Source organism: Trichosurus vulpecula, chromosome 7, assembly GCF_011100635.1.
Source record: "Trichosurus vulpecula isolate mTriVul1 chromosome 7, mTriVul1.pri, whole genome shotgun sequence".
Classification (NCBI taxonomy): domain Eukaryota; kingdom Metazoa; phylum Chordata; class Mammalia; order Diprotodontia; family Phalangeridae; genus Trichosurus; species Trichosurus vulpecula.
Window position 1 is genome coordinate 222,461,213 of NC_050579.1, and position 23,394 is coordinate 222,484,606.

Sequence of the window (23,394 nt, forward strand, 5' to 3'; positions counted from 1 at the left end):
CATATTGGGTTATAAATGTAGGATTTTATTCGGTTACAGGGAGGGTATGGACAATAGTTATACAAGTTAGGTAAATATATTTGATTTATGGACTGTACTCTCTGAGGGAGTACCCACGTTGCTTAGAACATGGTTACATAGACGTACTGTCTTCTTAATTCTGTCCCTAAATTCTTTTGAGAAGGACTGGCTCCTATACCATGCCTTCTGGAGACTTATTTTTCTACCCCATTTCTTTTCATTGTTTTATTAAGTGATATATGAAGACTAGGAGAATGTTGATATTAAAATTGTGGGGTTTTATATCAGGGAACAATTTGAGATCTCTGAATGTATTATATAGCCTTTTCATATTCTATCTAGTCTGCTCTCTTCTTCCTGTTCAAATCTGAACAAGTTTTTATGTTGTAAATGAATTTCTATTTTAAACTGTTGGTTGCCCTTTGATGATACATCTTTCCACTTGTCAAAGAGATCAGATACTTATTAACCAAGGTTGTTTATGAGCAATTTTGAACCTATTGTTAAGGTGATTGCTTTACGTTGGTTAAATTTCTATAAGAAATAGTGACAGAGTTGATGTCTTTGCCTTTATATGTTCTCATTTTTCATAGTCAACAGCTTGTTTAGATAGACTGAATTAGAGCTTTTATGGCGATTTTCCCCCTTTTTCCTTGTCCTTTTATTTGTTGTTAATTTAGACATTTGATCTATCCAGCCAATGGTCTGACTTCACAAAGACAGCTGACTAGGCAGGACAGACCAAAATGTATAGTTTTCTTGTGCCCTGTTAGCATACCTATTTCTAATATTCCTGTAAATTAAATTTAGATTGCTGATCAGTCTATTCCTGCTTTTTTAGCTTTTACAAATAGGTACCTCAGTTTACATAATAGCAATAATGTTTTTCTATTTAAGAGAAAATGAAATGAAACCTATTTGTTTTTGCAAAGAATGAATAATTAATAATTTCTGTGTAGGTAGGTAGATTTTATTTATGGCATAGAGTTTACCTAATCACTACTAAAGTCTATACTTTATCCAGCTTGTGAAATAGACAAATACGAGTATGACTAGACTAACTTCCTACACAACTGAAATGGTCAAGGAAGTACTACTATTCCTTCTATTAACTGGACCACAATTATAGCTGCAATCATCATCTATAGGGGGGAATGGTTGCTTATCTCCTATACCTTTTAAACTGTGATCCTCAATCTTATGGAAATCCCAAGATTCGTCTGTCTCATTATGGCCTTACTGCATTTATATTTTACATATTTTTCTCTTCCTTGAGATTGAGATGCTGCTGCTTAAGTATTGCTTTTCACTTCTTGTTTCCCCAAGGAAATCCTGGACCAGACAGATAATGCTGATCAGAAAATTCACAATGTTGAGTGGAATAGGACCGAGAATTTAGGCAGCTGAACAGCTGTTTGTTCTGCTCTATTTGACTTATCATTTGCTAACGACTTAACCCTTTTCCCTTCAGTGATACCTGTTGTCAGTGATGTTGCTGATAAAGGCCATGCATATTCATCTGGAATCTTGTTATTTTTGTTGAAATTATTTTGTGACTTTTGTTTGTATAGAAAAGAAGCAATATCTTCTTGTCAAGAACAAACAGAAGCCTTTCAGCTCCTTGTCAAATACCTAAAGACATGGATGGAAGAAGCCACAGAAAAAATTCCCATCATGCAACCCTCAATGGGTGCAGAGGATTTAAAGAAATCTTTGGAAGAAGCCAAGGTAAATTAATGCATGTTGGATGGAATGATATCATTTTTACATCTACAGTGCTTGATCCTGATGAGTGCTTTGGTTTGAATCATGTCTTCAGACTGTGTATAGCACATTCTTATGTTTAAAATAATTATTTTAGACTAATTTGTTCTGTTCAGAAGAAATAGCAGATTTTCAGCTTTTAAGTTGAGAGCAGTTTGCATCTGGATGGATGATTGGAATGGATGAAATAATGGATCTTTGAAAGAAACATTAAGAACTGCCTCCTAATCTAAAACCTCGGTCTGTCTACCATCAAATCTTGATATAGTAGTAGTTTTTTTTTATCCTGACCCGTGATTTCATCAGTGTAGGAAATTTTTTTTTGTAGAAACTCTCTGTCTCCATTAATGAAGACCAACAAGTTTTTTGTAATTTAACATCTTACATCACTGATTGCTAGGGATCCTTTGGAATTAAGTAACTAGCTTATGGTCCCATTGCTAGTATGTGTCAGAGGCAGGATCTGAACCCAGACCTTGATGACTGTGATTCCAAGTCATCAACTTTACGAAATACCTCTCAGTTATATTTTTCTTTTCATTTTTAAAAATGTGTTACTCTCAGGTATATCTGTTACCAACTCTGCATCATCCCATAGCATACATGTAAGCCATAAAGAAGTCATTTGGAGATAACGGTTTCTATATCTTCTGGCATAATTATTACATGCTCTTGTCACTGGATTATCTAAATAAATTTTCCTATACCGGCCTCTGAAAAATTAAAATTAATTTTTATTTCCTTTTTCTCTTTTTATCAATTTTAGAAAGCTCACTAATGAGTGTTCCTCTGACACTTGTTTCATTTTTTTTAACTCAGTATCATTTTCCCTAGTAAGGTGGCTGTTAGCTAGTACAGTTTGCTAGATTTACAGTTGACAGTTATTTTGGAATGCAGTGGCAGCTAGTGTAAGTAGAGTTTCTCTTCCATGTATTAGAGCACAATGATAGGATGTGTTGTGACTCCTCTCTCACTGCTCACAGTGAGACTGTCAGAAAGAATTGGGATGCTGCCTCATTTTCCCATCCACCCCATCAAACCAGGGCCCATCCTGCTATGCACTTAATACATTGAAAAGGGATGTACAACTTTGACACTATAACAAAGGTGAAAAAATAATGTGTTTTTACATTTCAAGAAATTACAAGGGGAGTGGAGCTCGAAAGCACCAGAGATTCAGAAAGTAAACAATAAAGGAGCATCATTATGTAACTTAATAAGTGCTATGACTTCCCCTACGAAGGCAGTAGCAGTGATTAAATCAGGTATGTATTTTGCAGTTATGAACTAAACCAAGAGCTGATTTCTCTTTGCCATGCTATTTTTGTCGTCCTGCATATTAGGACATAAAAATAACTTTAGAGATGTGAACAGAAAGTTAACAACACAAAAGAATATACCAGTATATACATCAATCTTTTACAAAAGCATTTTTGCTAGTTAGCAATATAACAAAACAGATAGGCTTTGAAAATAAAGCTTTTTAAAAATATTCATTTTATTGATGGGTACCATTAAAAGTGGTTCAGTGAATTTATTTATGTAAGCAATAAAGAGAGACAAATATTTTTTCAATTAAAAAAAAATTAGGACAGACTTTATAGTAGGCAAGCTGATAGGTCAGAATGCTGTTTGAATTAGATTTTGGCCTTTGTTGGAAGGTTTCATAAAGAAAAAAAATTCTGGTCTCCTCAGGAAAAGGGGAAGAAAGGGAGAAAACAGCTACTTTTGTTTAAAGTGTAGGTTTCTTGTTTTCTTCTAGTCTGTCTGAGTCTGTGTGGCATAACCACAGTAAACAATTACATAGTGCCTTAGACATCTGTGAGTTATATAGCTCAAAATTAAGCCAATTTTTCAACAAAAAGTTACTTTTAACCATTCTTTAAAAAAGCTATTCATGTAATTTTTAGATTTATGTTGTATTTAAGGCAAAATACATTTATTTCATTATCAACACCAGAAAATGCAGGAATTAGTGAGAAGGAAAGTTCTATATCTTTATTTTGAAGGTTACTAAATTTCTTCTGTGATTTATCTAATTTGTCCATCCTCCAGCTGTCACTGTTGTGACACTAACTCTCCAGCTGGACTTCTCCAAGGCAACCATTAATTATGCTCCATTAAACCTATAGCAAGGAAGATTCATCTTATATTTTGGTGTGATAATTTCTCTTTCCCCTCCTGGTCAGATTCTATTCATACAATTTAGGACTAAGGTTTTTTTTTTTAATACTTCTGATTTATTTTAATACGTGTATGCTTTACATTAAATAATAAAATTTTAATTCTATTTCTTGTCAGTTTCTAACTAAGGCAAAAATTAATCTTGTATATCCACATTGTAGTTTTACTCCTTGTGAAACATCTGTGGCATTTTCAGTTAAAAACAAAAATTTTACTAGAACCTTTTCATCTTATAGATGAGGAAAAAGAAGCCCATAGCAGAGAAGTCACATGCCCAAAGTTACACAATTGTAAGCTGAGCAGGGATGTCAAGCCAATTGAGAGGCCATTGAAAAGGGCTAGACAAGTGTCGTTACTTTATATGTTGCCAATGTGCAGTTCTTTTGTTAGTATATTATAAGCCATTCTTTCCATAATCTGCTTTTAATGTGCCATATACCGTGTAATTTTGTGATTTAAAATCATTATCAGTTTAATGTTCTAAGTGCACACAATACAGTGATCTTGAATCTTTGTTCCTCACTTTGACTTATCAGAGATGACATTTCACATTCTTAAATATTAATTCTTTAAAAATGCCTCTTGAGAACATAGAAATTTTTTAAGGTGGTCCGTATTAATTTCTACTGTGAAATTATGAATTTTTCTTTAAAAACTGGCATATTCCTGTTTTTCTGTCAGGTGGAACAATCTTAAATGGTGAAGGGACAACCTCAGATACTCAGGAATTCTTGACAAATAAAGGTGAGTAATAATTTAAACTACATATTTGTTATAGAATTTTTGAAAGGTTACGTGATTAGAAGACAAAAACCAGTTTGTATTCATAAATAGTAATAATTGTGTTTCCAACTATTGCATGCTATTTGAATATTTAACTTTTCTACAGAAGAATATGCCAGATGATTTTGATAGGGTTTCATAAAGCTGTACTGATTCATTTTCCTGGCTGGCTCCACTGTCTTCTCCCTACAAAAAACTTCAATGGTTTACCTCTGCCTACTGAATAAATTGAACCCCTTAATCTTTTTTGTGTTTTGTGCTCCGAGATATGCTTGTTGTACTTTCTTGCTTCCTCACCATTGCCTGTACTATTTTAAACACTTTTGAATGTCCTTTCCCAATTTTATTTTTTATTAATTGAAATCCTACACGTTCTTTCTGGCTCAACTCTGTCAAGTCCTGAAATAAATCAAAATCATGAGTTGAGGAATAAAGCATCTTTAATTGAGATAACAGGGAAGCAAACCTGCAACTCTGGGGGATGTCCTGTGAGTGCAGAGCACAGTGGATTTCCCAACCAAGAGAGCTATGAAAATTTCTTTATACTTTTAGGAGGGAACAGGGAAGAGGCAGTATGAGGTAGCAAGCCCTAGTCATGAGACCCCAGTGGCCCTTGGCAATCCAGGCAAGGAAAACCACTTCATTCTGGCTGTTTTGCCCTTCATGTTGTAAATTCCAATGGGAGGGGGCAAAGAAGTTAGAAGCTGAGATCCAGCTTAAGCTTGGTTCCTTTACAAGGTAAATCTCTGAGTGGCGGGGACTTAGGGTATGTTTCAGCTCAATCTAATAAAATGTAAATTTCTTAAGGGTAGGAATGTAAAGACATTATGAAAATTCTGACACTACTAGGATCATTAAGGGAGTGGCAATCTATATTACATTTGGTATTAACAATTTCTTGTCATCATATTAACAATTTTTCTGTTAACTCAAACATCAGCTTCTCATTGTTGCTTTTCCATTTTCCAAGTGAGAAGTGAGTCCTTCCTCTTCCAAAATCTCAGAACAGTTTAATTTTTACCTTTTTTTCAGTTCAGTCCAATGAAACTGTTCTTTATTAAGTACCTAGTATGTGTGTAAGGTAGAGAGGCAGCATGATGTGTTAGATATAGAGCCAGTCTCCAGGTCAGGGTTCAGGTTCTCCTCTGATAAATATTAGCTGTTTAACTCTGGGCAAGTCCCTTGACCTTTCAGTGTCCCACACCCCCAAACTGTCTAAGACTATAAGTTATAAATGGGTTGCTGATGTTCATTAAGTGGATGAAGTTTCCATACTGGAAGTTCCCCTCACAAACGAATTTCCAGGCTCTGAAAATCACCCCCCTAAAATTTGCATGTCTGTGTGTGCGTTGGCAGGGGTGGGAAGGGAGGAAGAGAGAGAGAAGGGGGGTGTGGGGGGAGGGAGATGGAGAGAAAGAGAGGAGGAAGGGGAGCTGGAGAAGGAGGAGAGAGATCACTTTAAGGGTCTTCAAAATGTTTTACATACATTATTTCATCCGATCCTCACAATGACCCCATGAAGTAAGTGCAGTAGATTATAGAATCATAGATTTAGTACAAGAAGGGAGGTTTAGAGATCATCAACTCTAACCCCTTCGAACCCCTTCAATTTATGGATAAAGAAGCTAAGAGAGGTTACCTGTCTTACTTAGAGTTGCACAGTTAATGTCTGATATGGGATTTGAAACTAGATCTGACTCCAAGTACAGCACTCTACCCACTACATCCCTGGGAGGTCTCAGATATATGATTACTGACATGGTTTAGAGGTGCTGACACAGTTTAGGAGTGCTGGAACCCCCAAATGTCAGGGCACAGGGCACTGTCAACTGGAATGAATTCACACATTCAAACTATCCTCCAGTCAGGTGGCAAAGCTTATTGTGATGTCAACAGAAGAGGGTGGAGTTCCTTAGGGAACTTTCAAACTAATGAAGATGGTGCTGATGCTTACATACAAAAGGGACAGTGAAAAGATCTGGGTGGGATTAAGGAGTGATAAGTAGTCTGTGGTGGGCCAGGTGCCAGTGGTCTGCACTGCTGGAATGTATGGGAAAATTCAGGGAGTCAACAAAAATTGCTTTGTTGAAGGGACAAGATAGAAAGGTTGCCAGAGTATGATCCTTGGGGATCAGGTGCCAGGGAAGAGTCCTTGAGCCAGGCATTCCTGAGATAGCTTTTATCTGAGGAATTACAGGGTCAGGTCTGCATGTGTCTGCAATAGGGAAAGATTTTCTCACAGGAAACTGGGTTGCTTCCAGAGACATGGTCTTAGCCTTTTGGGGTCCAGGTCCCACCACTCCATCAGCACTATGCACTTTAGTACATATTTATGGCTACATGTCTACATATAGATACATAGATATACATGGAGAGAGAGAGAGAGAGAGAGAGAGAGAGAGAGAGAGAGAGAGAGAGAGAGAGAGAGAGAGAGAAGGAGAGTGAGGGGTAGGAACAGAGAGGAGAGAGGAATATTTATGTCTTTACAACAATCCTGTGAGAGAGGTATATACCATATATACCATGCAGGTGAAACTGAGAGAGAAATCATGTGAATTATGCAGGGTCAAACCTAAAAGTAAATTGTAGAGTTGGCATTTTGTAAAGGTCATCTGGCTTGAAGTCTAGTATTCTCTCCACTACATCATTCTTGTATTAGCAAATGGTAATATAGAGAAAATTGCAGCATGTCTCACATTTTATTTCAACTAATTTCACTCCAGTGACTCTAAATATATTGGGGAGCCTTAATATATCCTTTTAAAAATTCCTAGAACTGACATCCATCAAAATGAAAATGGCTGACATAAATCACAATTATGAAAATCTTGGAGTCACACTGAAGGATAAGATCTTTGAACTGGATGCCAAACTCACAATATTGCAAAAGGCTCAGGAAGAATCAAGTTCAATGCTGCAATGGTTAGATAAAATGGACAAAAAGGCAACAGGATGGGATGCAACCCCTACAGATAGTGAAGGTGTGAAGACACAAGTTGAGCGGAATAAGGTAATTCATTTCAATGAAATAAGAAGTTCATTGGTTAGTTTTCAGAAGAGACTTTGGCAGGCATTTTGTGTCTTCCAACCCTCTGATTTCAGAACTAATAAGTAATATAATCACTTCATTGTGCTTTATAGTGGAGAGTGTTTATGATAATTACTGCTTCTTACAAAAGGATGGTATAAAGATGAATGAGCTGATAGTAATAAGATACTTTGAGAACTTTATGCGTAGTTCCAATCAACTATAGGAATCTTGACTTATTTGGAGCTAAATCTATTAATAGGTCCCCTCTTATATGAAATAGCTTTAGCTTTGCCTATAATTTTTCAGTGAGCAGTTTGCCTACCATGGGCATGCTCTGAAAACTATTAGAACAAAGTTTTACCTTTTTGTGATGCTGGTAGCAAAAATCTACACAAGATCAAAATATTGTATTTGTTGTCTCTATGATGTATTTTTTAATCTAATAGTGAAAACATTTTTGACAGAGTAAAGATCCCACTCTTTCGGAATACTTGGAGCATTCAGCAAACCTACTACTTTTTTCCCATTTTAAATAATTGATTGATTAGTATTCGCCACAGTAGATGGCAAGGCCCTTGAGTTCAGGGATTCTTTCATATTTGTGGTAGTCTTCCTGCATACCTTCCAGTTAATAAACACATAAGAAATAGTTGTTTGGTATCGTTGACAGTGTCCTTCTCATTTTTGTTTAAATCTGTATACCCTTCTTTTGAGCCTTTACCAATGGCACTAGGCCACCTGTTGAATGGTGATTTCTTCCTGTAGGTCATATTACAGAATTAAGTTATTCAATTATATTTTCATATGTATTTTGATTTAAAAATAATTTCACAATGACTTTTATCTCCGCTTTGGCAGACAATTGAAACAGAACTGAAGCAGAATATGAATAAAGTGCAGGAGCTGAAAGACAAATTGACAGATTTGTTGGAACAGAATCCAGACTCTTCCGAGGCACCCAAATGGAGACAGATGTTGGCAGAGATAGGTATGGTGTAGGTGGAGGACTTGTATTGTTAGTGTGAAGATACCAACCAGAGAGTTTTGTATTTTCAACATTATCAGAAAACATATGCACAGCCTGCATAAATAGTCTTTAATGTTTTCTTTCATGCTTAATTTGTTTTCCTATCTTTAGAAGGGTCACTTTAAATGAAATTGGGATGAAAATTAGCAGATCATTGTCATATCAAATTCAACAGCTCCCTTGGTCTAAAAACCAATGGGTATCAATTAGGAAGATGTACAGGATGGAGTATATTTTTGTCAATGATAAAAATTTTTGGTGGTGTCAAGTTCTCTTTTCCCTAGCTTTTTGACGTTTAGAAAAATGTTTATGTGCTAATTGAAGATGTTTCCAGAGATACTCTTTTTTCATTTTCTTATTTATAGCATCCTGTGATTTAATGGGGCATTTCTATCATAACACCCATGATTAATTCAAAGATAATTTTTAAAATTTATTTATTTAGACTATAATTTATTTATTTAAATTATTTCAGTAATATAGGCCAGTAGATGGTGGACAGGTTTCTGAAGACCAGATGATCTTTAATAACAGGGTGTGGGTTTGTATTTTACAAAATTTTAGCTATACATTTCACTTCACATAATATTTTTCTGAAAATGCAGCTAGGAGGTGTAATGGACTTAGGAGTCAGAAAGATCTGAGTTCAAATACCACCTCATATACTGGCTTTGTGGTGTCACTTAGCATGATTCACTTAACCTCTCACAGCTTCTGTTTACTTATCTGTAAAATGGGAATAACACCTATCTTCCAGGGTTGTTGTGAAGATCAAATGAGATAATTTATGTGAAACATTTTGCAAACCTTAAAGTGCTACATAAATTCAAGCTATCACTACTATCAAATTTTACCTATGTGTATATATATCATATATATATATATATATAATGTATATATACACATATATATTTAACATGACCCTATATTTACACTTCACTTGGGCAGTATTTCCCAGGCACTTTGTATACTTTAAGGTTAAGAAGAACTTAATAAGGAGGCATGGCAAGGTGAACCTTCTACCTTCTCTGGATCCAGCTTCTGCCTTGTTCCTGTTATGCCTTTGTGCTTCTTTTAATGGCCGGCATCTGTATGGAACTTGAAAGTTTACAAATTTCTTTACAAGTATTATTTTGTTTTCACAACAACCCTGATAGGTAGGTGCTATTATCATCATACTCACCTTACAGTTGGGGAAACTAAGGCAGGCAAAGGTTAAGTGACTTGAGCAGTGTCACATATGGTAAGTGTCTGTTAACTCAGTCTTCTGACTTCAGGTCCAGCGCACTATCCATGTGACTTCTGTTATTCTGAATCAAAACCAACATCAGGGTCTCATTTAAGATATAATTTTGGCCTCTGGTCTAAGATTGTATTCCTGTAATAATTAAGAAACTACTCATTATTGCAAAATTACAGATCTTAGCATGGGGAAGGGACTTAAGTCATTGTAGCACATCTTCCTATTAATACTGCTAAGTCTGCTACAATGTCTCTGATAAACCTTGACTCTGCTCGAACGCTGACTGTGACAGAGAACTTCACTACCCTCACAGAGGATCTTGTTTCATTTTTGTACAGCTTTCATTGTTAGGAAGTCCTTGTTTTGAAACAAAATCTGCCTTTACATGAGTTCTGCACACAGACCTCCCTTGTCTCTTGTTTTCTCTCTAAACATACATACATTTCATAAGTGTCTGTTACCTTCTAGTATCTTTAGTTAATTGATAAAGGTACCAGTCTACTTTGGAAAGAAAAGGTTCCTGCCCTATGAGATCCCGTTCTTAGGTAGTACTGTGTAGTGAGTCTTTTGTTAGACCATTGATCTTTTTTGCTTTAAATATAAAGAAGAGTCAGTAAGCAGGGGTATTTTAATGTATTTTCAAGATTATGCTTATTTTAGAAAAAGACAAAAATGTGGGCTAGTTTGTATATCAGAAAATGAGTCTTATGAATTGAACAGAATAATGAGGATATGAAGTGACACACATATGTTATAGGTAAATAAGGCCATGAAAAATGAAAATTTAACTTGCTAATGGACTTACCATCAGCCACAAATTTATCTATTGTCTTTGTCAGATTATTTCTTGTGCCTTGTTGGTCTCTGTTAAAAAGAGAACATAAGAATATAGAATTTAGATACTGGAGATGAACAATTCTAGTGGAACATTTCTTTTAAAATCCCCACCCTCCAATGTTCAGTTAATTCAATTTTGGATATTTCAAGAGCTGGGATTTTAGTGTTATCTAATTATTTGTAAATTTTCTCCCATTATTGAGGCCATTCCATTTCCTTGTTCTAATTATATGTTATTTTGGTTTTATTTAAATTCTATAGTACAAAACTGACTTTTAATCCTTATAATGTCAACTTCTGGAGGTTGTTTCATTTCTTTTAAGTATTTGTCACGTGCCTTATATATGAAAGCATTCAAATAATATCATGTAGCCATTACAATAACAACAATAAACAGAACCCAGCTAACCCCATGTTTACTGAGTGTACATTGAGCTCTTTTTCTCTTCTGAAAGAAATAAAATCCATGTGAAACCCATGGGTTAATACTCTTTTTCTTAAATGGCATAATTTAACATGTTGCAGTTTAAGAATGCATTCAGCACTTGCAAGAACAACTCTGGCTGTTTTGTACCGATCAAAGAAGCTCAACATACTGAAATTTTCAAAATGTTTGCTAGGTGCAGGGTACTGTGATAGGTGATTTTTGAGCTTATGACTGGCATGATTATAAGAAGGCCACATACAAAATGATAACTTTTGAGAGTTCAAGGATGTTTGATAGTTATCAAATGGATGATTCAGATTCAGGCACCAAGGCTGTTACTTTAGAGGAAGCGATCATTCTGGGCTGGCCTGGCCTGGTCAGAAAAATACTTTTTGGAGGAAGCCCTGGGACTTGAGCCATTGAAAAGAGGCCTTCCTAGTTCCTTTCTTCTCCATAGCCATTGATCCTTTTCCCTCTGGAAGTTACCTAAAGGAACACAGATAACAATAATAATAGCCTGTGTTTATAGAACACTCAGGCTTAAAAAAAATCTTTCCTCCCAACAATCACGTGTGGGCTATGTGGCAAGTATTATTATCATTGTTTAACAGATAAGAAAACTAAGGATGAGAGATTAAGTGGCTTGCCCTTGAAACCGTGGTCTGTATGCATCAGAATCAGGAGTTCTTTTTCTTTTTTTTTTCCTTCCTTCCTTCCCTCCTTTCTTCCTTCCTTTTCTCTATTTCTTTCTTTCTCTCTCTTTCTCCCTTCCTTCCTTCCTCCCTTCCTCCCCCTGTGCTCTTTCTCCTATATCTTGTTGAGTTGGTGACTGGTGACTGATTGGAATTGAGAAATGAGGGAAAAGAACAGCCAGAGATGGTTCTGAAGTTTCCAAGTGGAGTGAATGGAAACATGGAAGTTATATTGAGAGAAATAGGAATGTTAGTCATGGAAACCAGTGTTGGGAAAATTAGACTGATTTTAGGCATGTGGAGTTTGAGATGATACTGGGTCATCTAAATAGAAATTTCCAGCAGGCTGTTGAAGATGTAAGGTTCAGGCTTGCACAATAGGTCAGGTTAGAAAATCTTTTGTAGCAGGGTGCTAGTTGAAACCATGAGTTTAAAGAAAAAAATTTGTATGTTTAAAGCACAAATAGGAATTCTCATGCTTATTTTTTTGGAAGGAAAAGTCTTAAAACTTTCTTTGAACTGAGTATCTTTTATACCTTGTGATCTCTGCAAAATCAGCTCAATGTTTTCTTCTCTTTTACTTCAGATAATGTAATTGACATGGAACCAAAAGGGACCTTGAAACCTACATTGTAAAAATGCCTTATGTTTCAGTAGTTAAGATCTTGGTTCAACTGTAAAAGTGAACATGAGGCCAAAGGCAGATTTCAGTTGTACATCTTTTCAGTCATTTTATAGCATCACATAATATGCATACCATGTGGTATTAACAGGGTAAGTGAAAATGTTGACTTAATACTTTGCTTTTTTTTTAGATTCCAAGTGGAAACAACTCAATCAGTTAACAGCTGATAGACAACAAAAGCTGGAGGAATCCTCAAATAACCTAACCCAGTTCCAGACTGTGGAAGCTCAGTTAAAGCAGTGGCTTGTAGAAAAAGAACTGATGGTCAGTGTGCTTGGGCCTTTATCAATTGACCCAAATATGCTTAATACCCAGAAGCAGCAGGTCCAGGTAAATATTACCTAATAACTCCTTGCTGTTGTAGTAGCATTTGTTCAAAATAAAAATCCCTCCATTGTGAACACATTAGCTTGGCACTGCAAATGTTATAACTTCTCTGGGAGATGAGTGTAATGTCTAGAACAACCCCAAGAAATGAGTGGAATCCTGAAAGAATGGAAATTGGACGATTCTTGGCCTGGGAGAAATCTTACCTGATTATCTGAGTATGCTAAGTAATGCTGTTGTTTCAATTATATTGTTGTTTATTCATATTCCATTTAAGTGAACTCCTTTGAAGTTTTATTAATCTGAGCATGTAAACAGCTAATAACATTTTTACGTGGAGCTGAAGTACACAGTTTTTACTGTTTAGAAATTGCCTCTTTGAGGTTATATTCATTTGATTGTGGTGGTGGATAAAACTGTTCTTAAAACCAATGTAATGTCGTACTGAGAAGAGATGAACAGAATGAGAAGGGAAGGGAAAATTTTTAAGATTGGAAAGGAAGGACTTCTGGAACACAGCTGGTTAGAGTTAGACAAATCAAAAGACACATAAATCCGCAAGCAAAAGACATTAAAGTTAGGTCAGACAGAATAGCAGAAGCACATTTTGTGGAAGTGAGTACATCTGCGTGTAGAAAGTTGGATTGTGAAGCAGTGAGCCCTATTCTGTAAGGCACAGAGGCAAAATGGCATCCTCATGAGTCATACCTCATGATTACACTTAGTCTGAATAGAGGGAAAATATTAGAAGATAAAAACTTGGATTATTGGGCTGTTCTAATTTAAACATGCAGTCAACCGCATGTAGCCATCTCTTGGAGCTAAATGGTGTTTTGAAGCTAAACTTGACAGTACTTGAAGGAAGAAATCATTGGAGTGGTCTGCAAAGTGAAATTGTCATATTGGTCTTTTTCTCTATGAGCAGCATGACTTAGGGCCCCCCCCAACATTGGGGCCCAGGGACACTGATAGAAATGAGTTTTACCACATGTATGTGTCCATACGCATATATGCTTATATGCATGTGAATACGCACAACAGGATAAGGACTACACCTTGTGATTCATTGGTATAGGAAACTGCAGATGAGGAAACTTCCTGTATCAATACATTATGGTGCCATCTCTGAAACTTAAGAGTTGTAGAGAGTTGTTTAAAAAACAGAACATTTAGGGGCAGCTAGGTGGTGCAGTGAGTAGAGCATCGACCCTGGAATCAGGAGGCCCTGAGTTCAAATCTGGCTTCAGACACTTGACACACTTACCAGCTGTGTGACCTTGGGCAAGTCACTTAACCCCAATTGCCCTGCCTTCCCCCCCTCCAAAAAAAATTTAAAAAAAATACAGAAAATTTAAGTGACTTGCCTAGAGCCACACAGCCAGTGTATGTCGGAGGAGGGGCTTTTGAACTCAAGTCTTCTTGGCTCCAAGGGCAGCTCTTTATCTACTTTGTTTGCCACAGTGTCTCTCATACATACATCTAATACTTTGTAAATCAATCCAAATGTTAGAATGTATTAAAATACATTTCAAAATTGTCACTGCGTATTTTTATGATGAACTTTCAGAGATTTTTTAAATGCCTTAAATAATGTCACTGGAAATATATTGATGGTTTACTTTATAATTATAACATCAACTCTACCCAATGCCCTATTTTCTTTGCAACTATTAATTTTTCCATATTGATTTAATAGATAAAAATTCACATTCTGGTTTTTTTCTCTTTTTACAAAGAGCAAAATGTATAATTGAGTTTTATTTTCGTGTTTTCATGAGAGTCAAAGTATATTGAGTGATGCTGTCAATCATTGATTTAAAGATACACTCTGATGATGGAGTATTCAGAGAGAAAAAAAAACCTTAAAACCACATACAGAAATGTTTAATTATTAGTAGAATTGCTTATTAGCTTAGAAATTTGATTTTCTATTTACATACTAAATCAGGTTTTTTTTCCTCTTCCATTATCCCAGATCCTACAAAAAGAATTTGATACCCGAAAGCCTCAGTATGAACAGTTAACAACAACTGGTCAGAGTATTCTAAGCAAACCAGGTGAACACCATCCTCTGCATGGAACTGTGAAAGAACAGCTGACAGTTGTGTCCCAAAAGTGGGATAGCCTGACAGGTCAACTGAGCGACAGATGTGACCGAATTGACCAAGCCATTGTTAAAAGCACCCAGTATCAAAGTCTGCTGAGAAACCTTTCTGATAAGCTAAGTGACTTGGATAATAAACTCAGCATCAGTCTGGCTGTGAGCACACACCCCGATGCCATGGAACAGCAGCTGGAGACAGCCCAAAAAATGAAGCAGGAAGTAGAAAAGGAAATGAAGAATATAAAAGTGGCCCAGACCCTCTGTGAAGAGTTGTCAGCACTGGTTGGAGAGGAATACTTAAAAGCAGAACTCAGTCGGCAGCTAGAAGGAATCTTAAAAGCATTTAAAAATATTGAACAAAAATCAGGTTTGTGGGTTTTAATCAAATATATGTATACCTCTATGTTTCTGCCATCTCTTTGCTGGGGATGGGAAGAAGGGAGAAAGATAAGAAAACATACTATGTATATTGCCTATTTCTCTTGCCACTCATTCCTGGGCAGTAAAAAGAACTTGTGGGGCAGCAGAATGGTGCTGTGGATAGAGCACTGGCCTCTGGAGTCAGGAGGACCTGATTCTAAAACCAGCCTCAGACACTTACTCTCTCAAATAAATAAATAAATAAGTGTGTGTGTGTGTATGTGTATGTGTGTGTATATGTATATATGTGTATATATGTATATATACATGTATATGCATATATACATGTATATATGTATACATGTATATATATACACACACACACCCACACATTATACTTTGTAAATCACCCTAAATGTTAGAATGTATTAAAATACATTTCAAAATTGTCACTGTGTATTTTTATGATGTGAACTTTCAGAGATTTTTTAAATGCCTCAAACAATGTCAATAGAAGCATATTGATGGTTTACTTTATAATTGTAACATCATCCCTAGGCAAGTCACTTAACCCTGATTGCCTCCAAAAAACCCCCAAACAATAAAACCCCCAAAAGAACTTGCTCAACCATTACAGTAAGAGAGAAGACAAATTATATAAAACATATTGTCTGTATATCAGTGTAATGCCTAATATCCTCAGGGCCTGTCTTCTTTCACTACAGAACACAGTCTTGGTCTATCACTAACTATATCGGCATGATTTAAAAATATGTATGTTGGTAATATACTTTTTGTTGATTGTTGCTTCTGAGACGGTTGTAAAACACCTGTGTTTTCTGATAAAACCACTCACAACAGAAAACAACAAAAACAACGGACTCTGCCTACAAAAGGACCCACTTCCTAACTTTGTGTGCTGTTGTCTTAGCCTAGTTATTATCAAAGAATACTCTTGCATAGGAATATCTTGAATAAAGCATTTTTTGTTTTGTTTTGACATTTTTGTGCTCACTTGCTCCTATCTGCTGGTAGTAAGAACATATCTAGGTTTTCCCTGGGGCAAGCGGAAGTGAGCTCTCGGCAGAAAGGCTAGTGGAACAGCAAAAGAAAAATAAAATTTCACTCTACATTTATTTAGCCTCTATGTAAGGCATCCCAGGGTTTATTGCTTAACATTAGTAGCCATTTCTCCATTGTGACAGTGACTTAAACATTCTTAAAAATTAATCAATAGGCTAAGTATAATTTAAATGTTGATTGTTTTCCACACAGTATCAGAGGATTGTTTATTCTCCTTTATCAGTCATAGGTGATTAATTTAGAACAGTAGGTGGTGCAGTGAACAGAACACTGGGCCTTGGGTTAGGAAGACCTGAGTTAAAATCCAGTCTTAGACACTTGCTCTGTGACCCTGGGCAAGTCACTTAACTGTTTGCCTCAGTTTCTTCATCTGTAAAATGGAGATGGTAATAGCACACCTACCTTCCAGGGTTGTTGTGGGGATCAAAAGAGATAATTGAAAGTGCTTTAGCACACTGCTTGGCACATAGTAAGCGTTATATAAATATTTGCTTAAAAAAAACCCAACAAAACCAAAATCCAGACTAAAACAACAACAAAGAATGCAGCCTTGGTCCTAAGTTACAGGAATTGAGTGGCATTTGAGGCAGTTCTGCTACTTTGTCATTTCACACACATCTTCTCTCCTCCTTTACCTGTCACTCCCCTACATTCTTCTGCCTTTGTCATCTCTGTGTCATATTTCAAGACCCCTTTTCCTTCTTTTTTCTCCCTTGCATTAGGCCTATTCCTAGTAGGTTTCCATGGGTAATGGTGGCATTCAATGATAAAATAGCTTCAGAGCCCCATTTTAGGGTATTCTGGACATTCATCCCATTTGTTATTTTTTTTCTTTGATTCAGATTTTAATTTTTACACATTCGGTCAATATCTTATGACAAAAGAAAATTAATCTGTAATATTCTTTGCAGGAAATCATGTTCAGCAACTTCAGTCAGCTTGTGCAAGCTCACATCAGTTCCAGCAAATGTCTAAAGACTTTCAGGCTTGGCTGGGCACAAAGAAAGAGAAACAAAACCAATTTCACCCTGTATCAGCCAAACTTGATGTCTTACAGGAATTAATTAAAGACCAGAAAGAATTTAAGAAAGCTGTGACTGACCATTATGATTCTTATGAAAAAATTATTGCAGAAGGTGAAAATTTGTTATTAAAAACCCAGGAGACTGAGAAGGCTGACTTGCAGTCGCAGCTTAACACAATTAAAACCAATTGGGATGGCCTTGTTAAACAGATGACAGAAAGACAAGAGAAACTGAATGATTGTTTGGAGAAAGCCCTTAAGTACAGAGAGCATGTAGACAACCTTAGGCCGTGGATAGATAAATGCCAAAGCAGCTTGATGGAAATAAAGGTTTGCCCAGATCCTGAGGAAACAGAGAAGTTGATCAGTAAGGTGAAGGCTTTGCAGAAAGAAATGGACCAACACTTCGGAATGGTGGAATTATTAAATAATGCTGCAAATAGCTTGCTCAGTGCCAGTGAGACAGACCAAGAGGTCATTAGGGAAGAGAACAAGACATTGATCCAGAAAGTGGACGTGGTCACTGAACAACTCCATAGTAAGAAACATTCTCTGGAGAACATGGCCCAGCAGCTTAGAGAGTTCCAAGAGAACATCAGAGAAGCCCACCGGCAACTTAAGTGTGCCAAGGAGCAGCTGGAAGTTCATAATTCCTTAGGACCTCAGGCTTGCAGTAACAAACACTTGACAGTTATGCAGGCCCAGCAGAAATCACTTCAGGCCTTGAAACCCCAGATAGAGTCAGCCAAAAAGTTTGCCCAAGATGTGGTACTGGAAGCTTCCGATTCAAAGGGAACCTCAGATCTCTTGTTAGAGGTAGAATCTTTAGAACAAGAGCACAGTGAAGTCAGCCAGCAAGTTGAAGAAAAATGTTCTTTCTTAGAGACAAAGCTTCAGGGCATTGGTCATTTCCAGAACACCATCCGAGAAATGTTTTCTCAGTTTGCAGAATTTGATGATGAGCTGGATAGCATGGCTTCAGTGGGGAGAGATAGAGACATACTGCAAAGGCAGAAGAGTGATATCAAGAACTTTCTAAAGAAACTAGAAGACCTTATAACTGACAATGAAAATGCCAATAAAACCTGCAAAATGATGTTAACCACAGAGGAAACATCTCCTGATCTTGTTGGAATCAAGAGAGACTTGGAAGCTTTGAGCAAACAGTGCAATAAATTATTGGACAGAGCAAAGGCCAGAGAGGAAGAAGTTGAAGGGACTATTTCCCGGCTTGAAGAATTTTACAATAAATTAGAGAAAATTTATAATCTCCTCCAGAAAGCTGAAGAACATGAGGAGTCACAGGGTACTGTTGGAATGGAAACAGAAACAATCAACCAGCAACTTAATGTGTTCAAGGTAGGCACATTTTTATTTTATGGATCTTTTTATTATTACAAGAAGCAATTTCTAGTAATTGTGAACATGGGATTCCATTTTTTGTATGAATTTTAAGTGCAGCTAATAGTTGAATGTGAATAGTGATGGGGTGTATTTTGCTTGGGTGAAGTAGTTTATCTGACATAGAGAAGGGAGTAGGTGGTTGAATGGCTGGTGTAGAAGTCTGGATGGAGTGAACCCAGTGAATCTGTGTTGGCCTGGGGTAGCCCAGTAGAACACAATTTACCTGGATTCTGAGTCACTTTCAGGGCTGCCCTAGGAATTTGAGTTCTCATTAGAGACAGGCCTGAGGCAAGTTTAGGAAGTTCTGGGTACTAGAAAATACTGGGAAATTCATGGCAGTCATGAAAACAACCCGATCTTCTTGGTGTCTTTGACTCTGATAAGATCGTAGCCAGATTTCAGTCAGCTGCTCTGGTTCTCCTTATGTCCTGGTTCACATCTGTAATCCATTCTCTAGTCCTATAGCAAACCAGTTTGATTTTCTTAACTTTTTTCATTTCTCCACATTCTCTTCTGGAATAAACTGTGGCTCCTCCTGAACTTTTCACTCCCTTTTCATTTTATTTTGCGCCATCCTCTCATTCTTCTTGATTTTGTTTCTCCAATATCCTTCCTATTCCCTCCCTTTATTGAGTTCATATATTTGGAACTCCAAGTAACCTGCTTATCCCTTGCTTCACTGAGTTAGTCCTTGATTGACATTACATTTGATGGTGATAGGAGAAGTGCACCCTCAGCAGTGTGAAGGCTATAGACTAATGAGGTCACTGGGCATGAGAGAGAGGGCACTAATGATTACACATTTATCTTGTGGGAATGGAGAATACCATTTCAGATATCATGTATACTAGTAGAGTCTCAAGATGTAAATACCATGTCCTTGTAAGGACACTTGAAGGTGTATTACACCATTTCTGTATAAAGAGGAAGAAAATGAAAAGCACAGGGTGAAAAAGCCCATTTCTTTCCCATCAGAAAAGAACATTGATGGAATGAATAGGGTTCCAAATATATTCACTAAATCAAATCCCTTGTAGCAATATTTCAGTTTCTTTTTCTCAGTAGCACTATCGCATGGCCTTATAGGTCAGGACACATTGAGGCTATACTTATTTCTTTTTCTCTGTAGGCTATTTTTCCCTCTTTTGTGGCGCCAATTTTTTTGGTATGATATGTTTAGTAATTCAAAATAGTTCAACCAGCATCAAAGAACTTAGCAGTAATGGACAGGATAACAATAGTTTGTCTTAAAGAACATTCAGTTTTCCAGATACATGCCATAAATATCCCTCTTTCTTAGCCACAATATTCCTGTTATTTTAAAAGTGGAGTCCCTTTTAGGAAACAACATGCTGTCCACAACATATTTTTTCCAAACTGTTAACAGTTTTATAAAGCAGGCGAATGTGAAATCTGTGGAAACTCGTATTTTCTCCTTTCATCCTGCTTATAGAAAACTAGCCTCTGGGCCAGGAAGACCTGGCTTTTAAGCGTCTCCTCTCACATACACTGGTTGTGACCCTGGGCAAATGGCTTAATCTCTCAGTGCTCTAGTCTACTTAAAGACAGGAAAGTGCCAAACTGCATTATTTCCATTCATCTGGGAGTTCCCTATATACAAAATCACAAATCTAGTTCCTATCCCAGTCCTATCTTGCTCATGTAATTTGACCTTGGGGAAGTCACATCACCCCTTTTAGGTCCGATTTGTGTATCCATAAAATGAAGAGTATTTGACAAATGATCTCTTAAGATGTTCTTTGGTGCTGACATTCTTTGATTCTTAGGACCCTTCATCTGCATAGGAGTAAGGTACTACTTACCTATTGTACTATTCTCAGCACTATGCAGGTTTGAATATCTCATATTTGATCTAGATTTTGTAGGAAGGTTTTTATAAAAAAAGGGAGTTTTTGATGCAACTCTGAAGCTATTGCTTCAGTTTTGGTTGCAGGGCAATACTAACAATTTTTTTTGTTTTAATTGTAAAAATCAACATGATGAAGCAACTTAAATTTATTCAGGTATTCTTTGAACTTGTGTTTGAAAAGGTAACTCATTTTGTTGTTAAAGGCCACTCTTTAAGCTGTATGTAATAAAAATACACAACTGAATGAAGGTGGTATTATATGTAGTGAATCTTTCCCCAACTGTACACAAAGATTTTCCTGGTTTCCAGAGTGATTCCAGAGAAAAAAAGTGGCTTCTTCCTTTGGGAAATTAGTTTTGAAAGCTGTTAGTGGAAGTAGCATGAGGTTTTTGTTTTTACCAAGTCAATTGTACAGGTTATCGATCATTTGTTAAGAGGTTCTAAAAAATTAAATGGATTGGTTAGCATTTTGTGTCTTCCTGTATTACTGTTAATTTTAGGATAGTAGGAATTGACTAATTTCAATGGGTCTTGATATCAAAAATAGCTTTCAATATATGCTTTAAGTTTGGTTTGTGGTCCAGTGTAACATGTTAAAACAAAACAGCCAATTGTTTTCAAATTCTTATATCTTCTGTAATTTTTTTTTAACACATTTCAGCGAAATTTGAAACATTAGCAAAGGTTATGACAGGGGTATAAAATTATCTCAAGTGAGGTCAGAAGTTCATAGAAGCATCAGTTTATTTATAATTAGCCCCGGAGAAAGAAAGTAATGTAATGTTTAAAGTCATTGTTTTTTAGTGTTCATATCTTATTTCTTTTTTTTTCCCATGGAAAATTTCCCACAGCAAATAACCTTTTTCTTCTCATTCTCCCTCTTATACTTGTAAAGGGACACCATATCATTTGCCTAACTGAATGTTGTTTGTAGATATGGCACTTTAGATCCAATCTTTCCCTCAATACTTTAATAGTAGAACTTGACCGGAAAATATTCCATAGCTGTGTTAAGTCTAAGCAGTAATTGAGGTACTGGTTCATGTGAATTGTGAACTAAAACAACACGAACGATGGTATTGGGATGTGAACAAAGTTTGGATTTTATGATAATATCTTTCTGAATTCATCTGAATTCAACTGGCAAGCTGGTTAGCTCACAACTCAGATGTGCATTTTAAACATTTCTAGGCATTTTAAACATGAACTACAATACATACATTTTTAGGAAGCCATTTATGTCTTGTGGAGAACTTCTTAGCAATGAGACTGAAGCATTTGGAATTCTTGGTAAACCAGGGACCTAGATGTGCACATACTCATGAACTGGTTATTAATTGGCCTAGCATAGGAAGTATGATGTGAAACAAATATGTGAGTATTATGAGGGAAAACACCCAGTCTCCTGTTGCTTCAATGACTTTCTAATATAATACACTTTTGACCCTTAACTGTTCCAATAGCTTTAGTTTCCCCTAAATTAACCATGAACAATTTTCCTTAGTATGAAATGAAGTCATTTTCTTCTGGGGAATACTGAAATGGTATAGGAGTAATTACTCTGGCACCCAACAGAGGGTGCTTTTCACTCAGTAGGACTATGGTATACTACTGAAACTAGGTAATCTAAGGTGTAAATGTATGCTTTGACTTTTCCTAAAGTATACAGCTAGAGACTTGTAGATTCTTTAAAATCTTATGTTTTTAGAAGAGTAAAAAAAAATTAAATGTCTGAAACTGGAACTTAGAATGCAATGATTAAAAACACATGCAATTCCGAACTAAATATTCTGATATTTATAAAAATGGGAAGCTTTTATTGTGAAGTGGAGAGGCCCTAATTTACTGTTAGTAGAACTATCTAGAATATGCCAAAAACTTGTTAATCTCCAAGTTATTGCCTTGTCTATTGCCTACCGAGACCGATTTCATTGTGTGAGTTGTGCTTTTCACAGTTTGCTTTCAAATATCATAGCCATTGAAGCAGCATCTCACAGGATTCACTTAAGCTCCAATTCTTTCTAACACACCTGACATCTCAAGCATCAATTTTGTAGCTATTTATATTGTTACTTCTCACTGTAACAACTAAATTCTACATATAATATCACACACTGAGCATTTTGCCAATGGGGAGGTGTGACTAGCTCACCAGGTGGGTTTTGAGAATGTAGGTCATGGGTGAAAAACCATACTCCTTCCTGGACTGTGTACTTCATTTAACCTCATTTCCTGCCTGTTCTGTGGCTGTTCTGCCCATGCTGGGATTCAGATACTCCCCAATAAACAAATTCCAGTACTAATGCACTCATTTTCTTGTAGGCGGTGTTCTATAGTTTGCAGAACACTTTCCCATTCATTTTCTCGTTTGAATTTCACAAAAGTAACAGAACATCAGAGTTAAAATGGATGTCAGAGGCCAGTTGGTCCAACTCGTATCTAACCAAAAATCCCCTCCACAATTTTCCTGAGAACTATAATTGTAATCCTATGATGCTGCCTTTGCTTCAAGATTTCAACCCCCCAAA

General features: G+C 36.4%; 1 protein-coding gene across 4 annotated transcripts in view; it reads left to right on the top strand.

Moving 5' to 3' along the window:
* The window catches only part of DST (dystonin), a 611,236-nt gene that overhangs the window by 472,329 nt on the left and 115,513 nt on the right, over positions 1 to 23,394 (top strand). For all 4 annotated transcript variants that reach the window (XM_036768011.1, XM_036768012.1, XM_036768013.1 and 1 more), the window contains 8 exons: positions 1,593 to 1,749; positions 2,924 to 3,050; positions 4,651 to 4,713; positions 7,527 to 7,762; positions 8,642 to 8,771; positions 12,825 to 13,024; positions 14,997 to 15,492; positions 17,480 to 18,951. In XM_036768011.1, the coding sequence (XP_036623906.1) occupies positions 1,593 to 1,749; positions 2,924 to 3,050; positions 4,651 to 4,713; positions 7,527 to 7,762; positions 8,642 to 8,771; positions 12,825 to 13,024; positions 14,997 to 15,492; positions 17,480 to 18,951 (2,881 nt within the window). The remainder of the gene's footprint in view (positions 1 to 1,592; positions 1,750 to 2,923; positions 3,051 to 4,650; positions 4,714 to 7,526; positions 7,763 to 8,641; positions 8,772 to 12,824; positions 13,025 to 14,996; positions 15,493 to 17,479; positions 18,952 to 23,394) is intronic.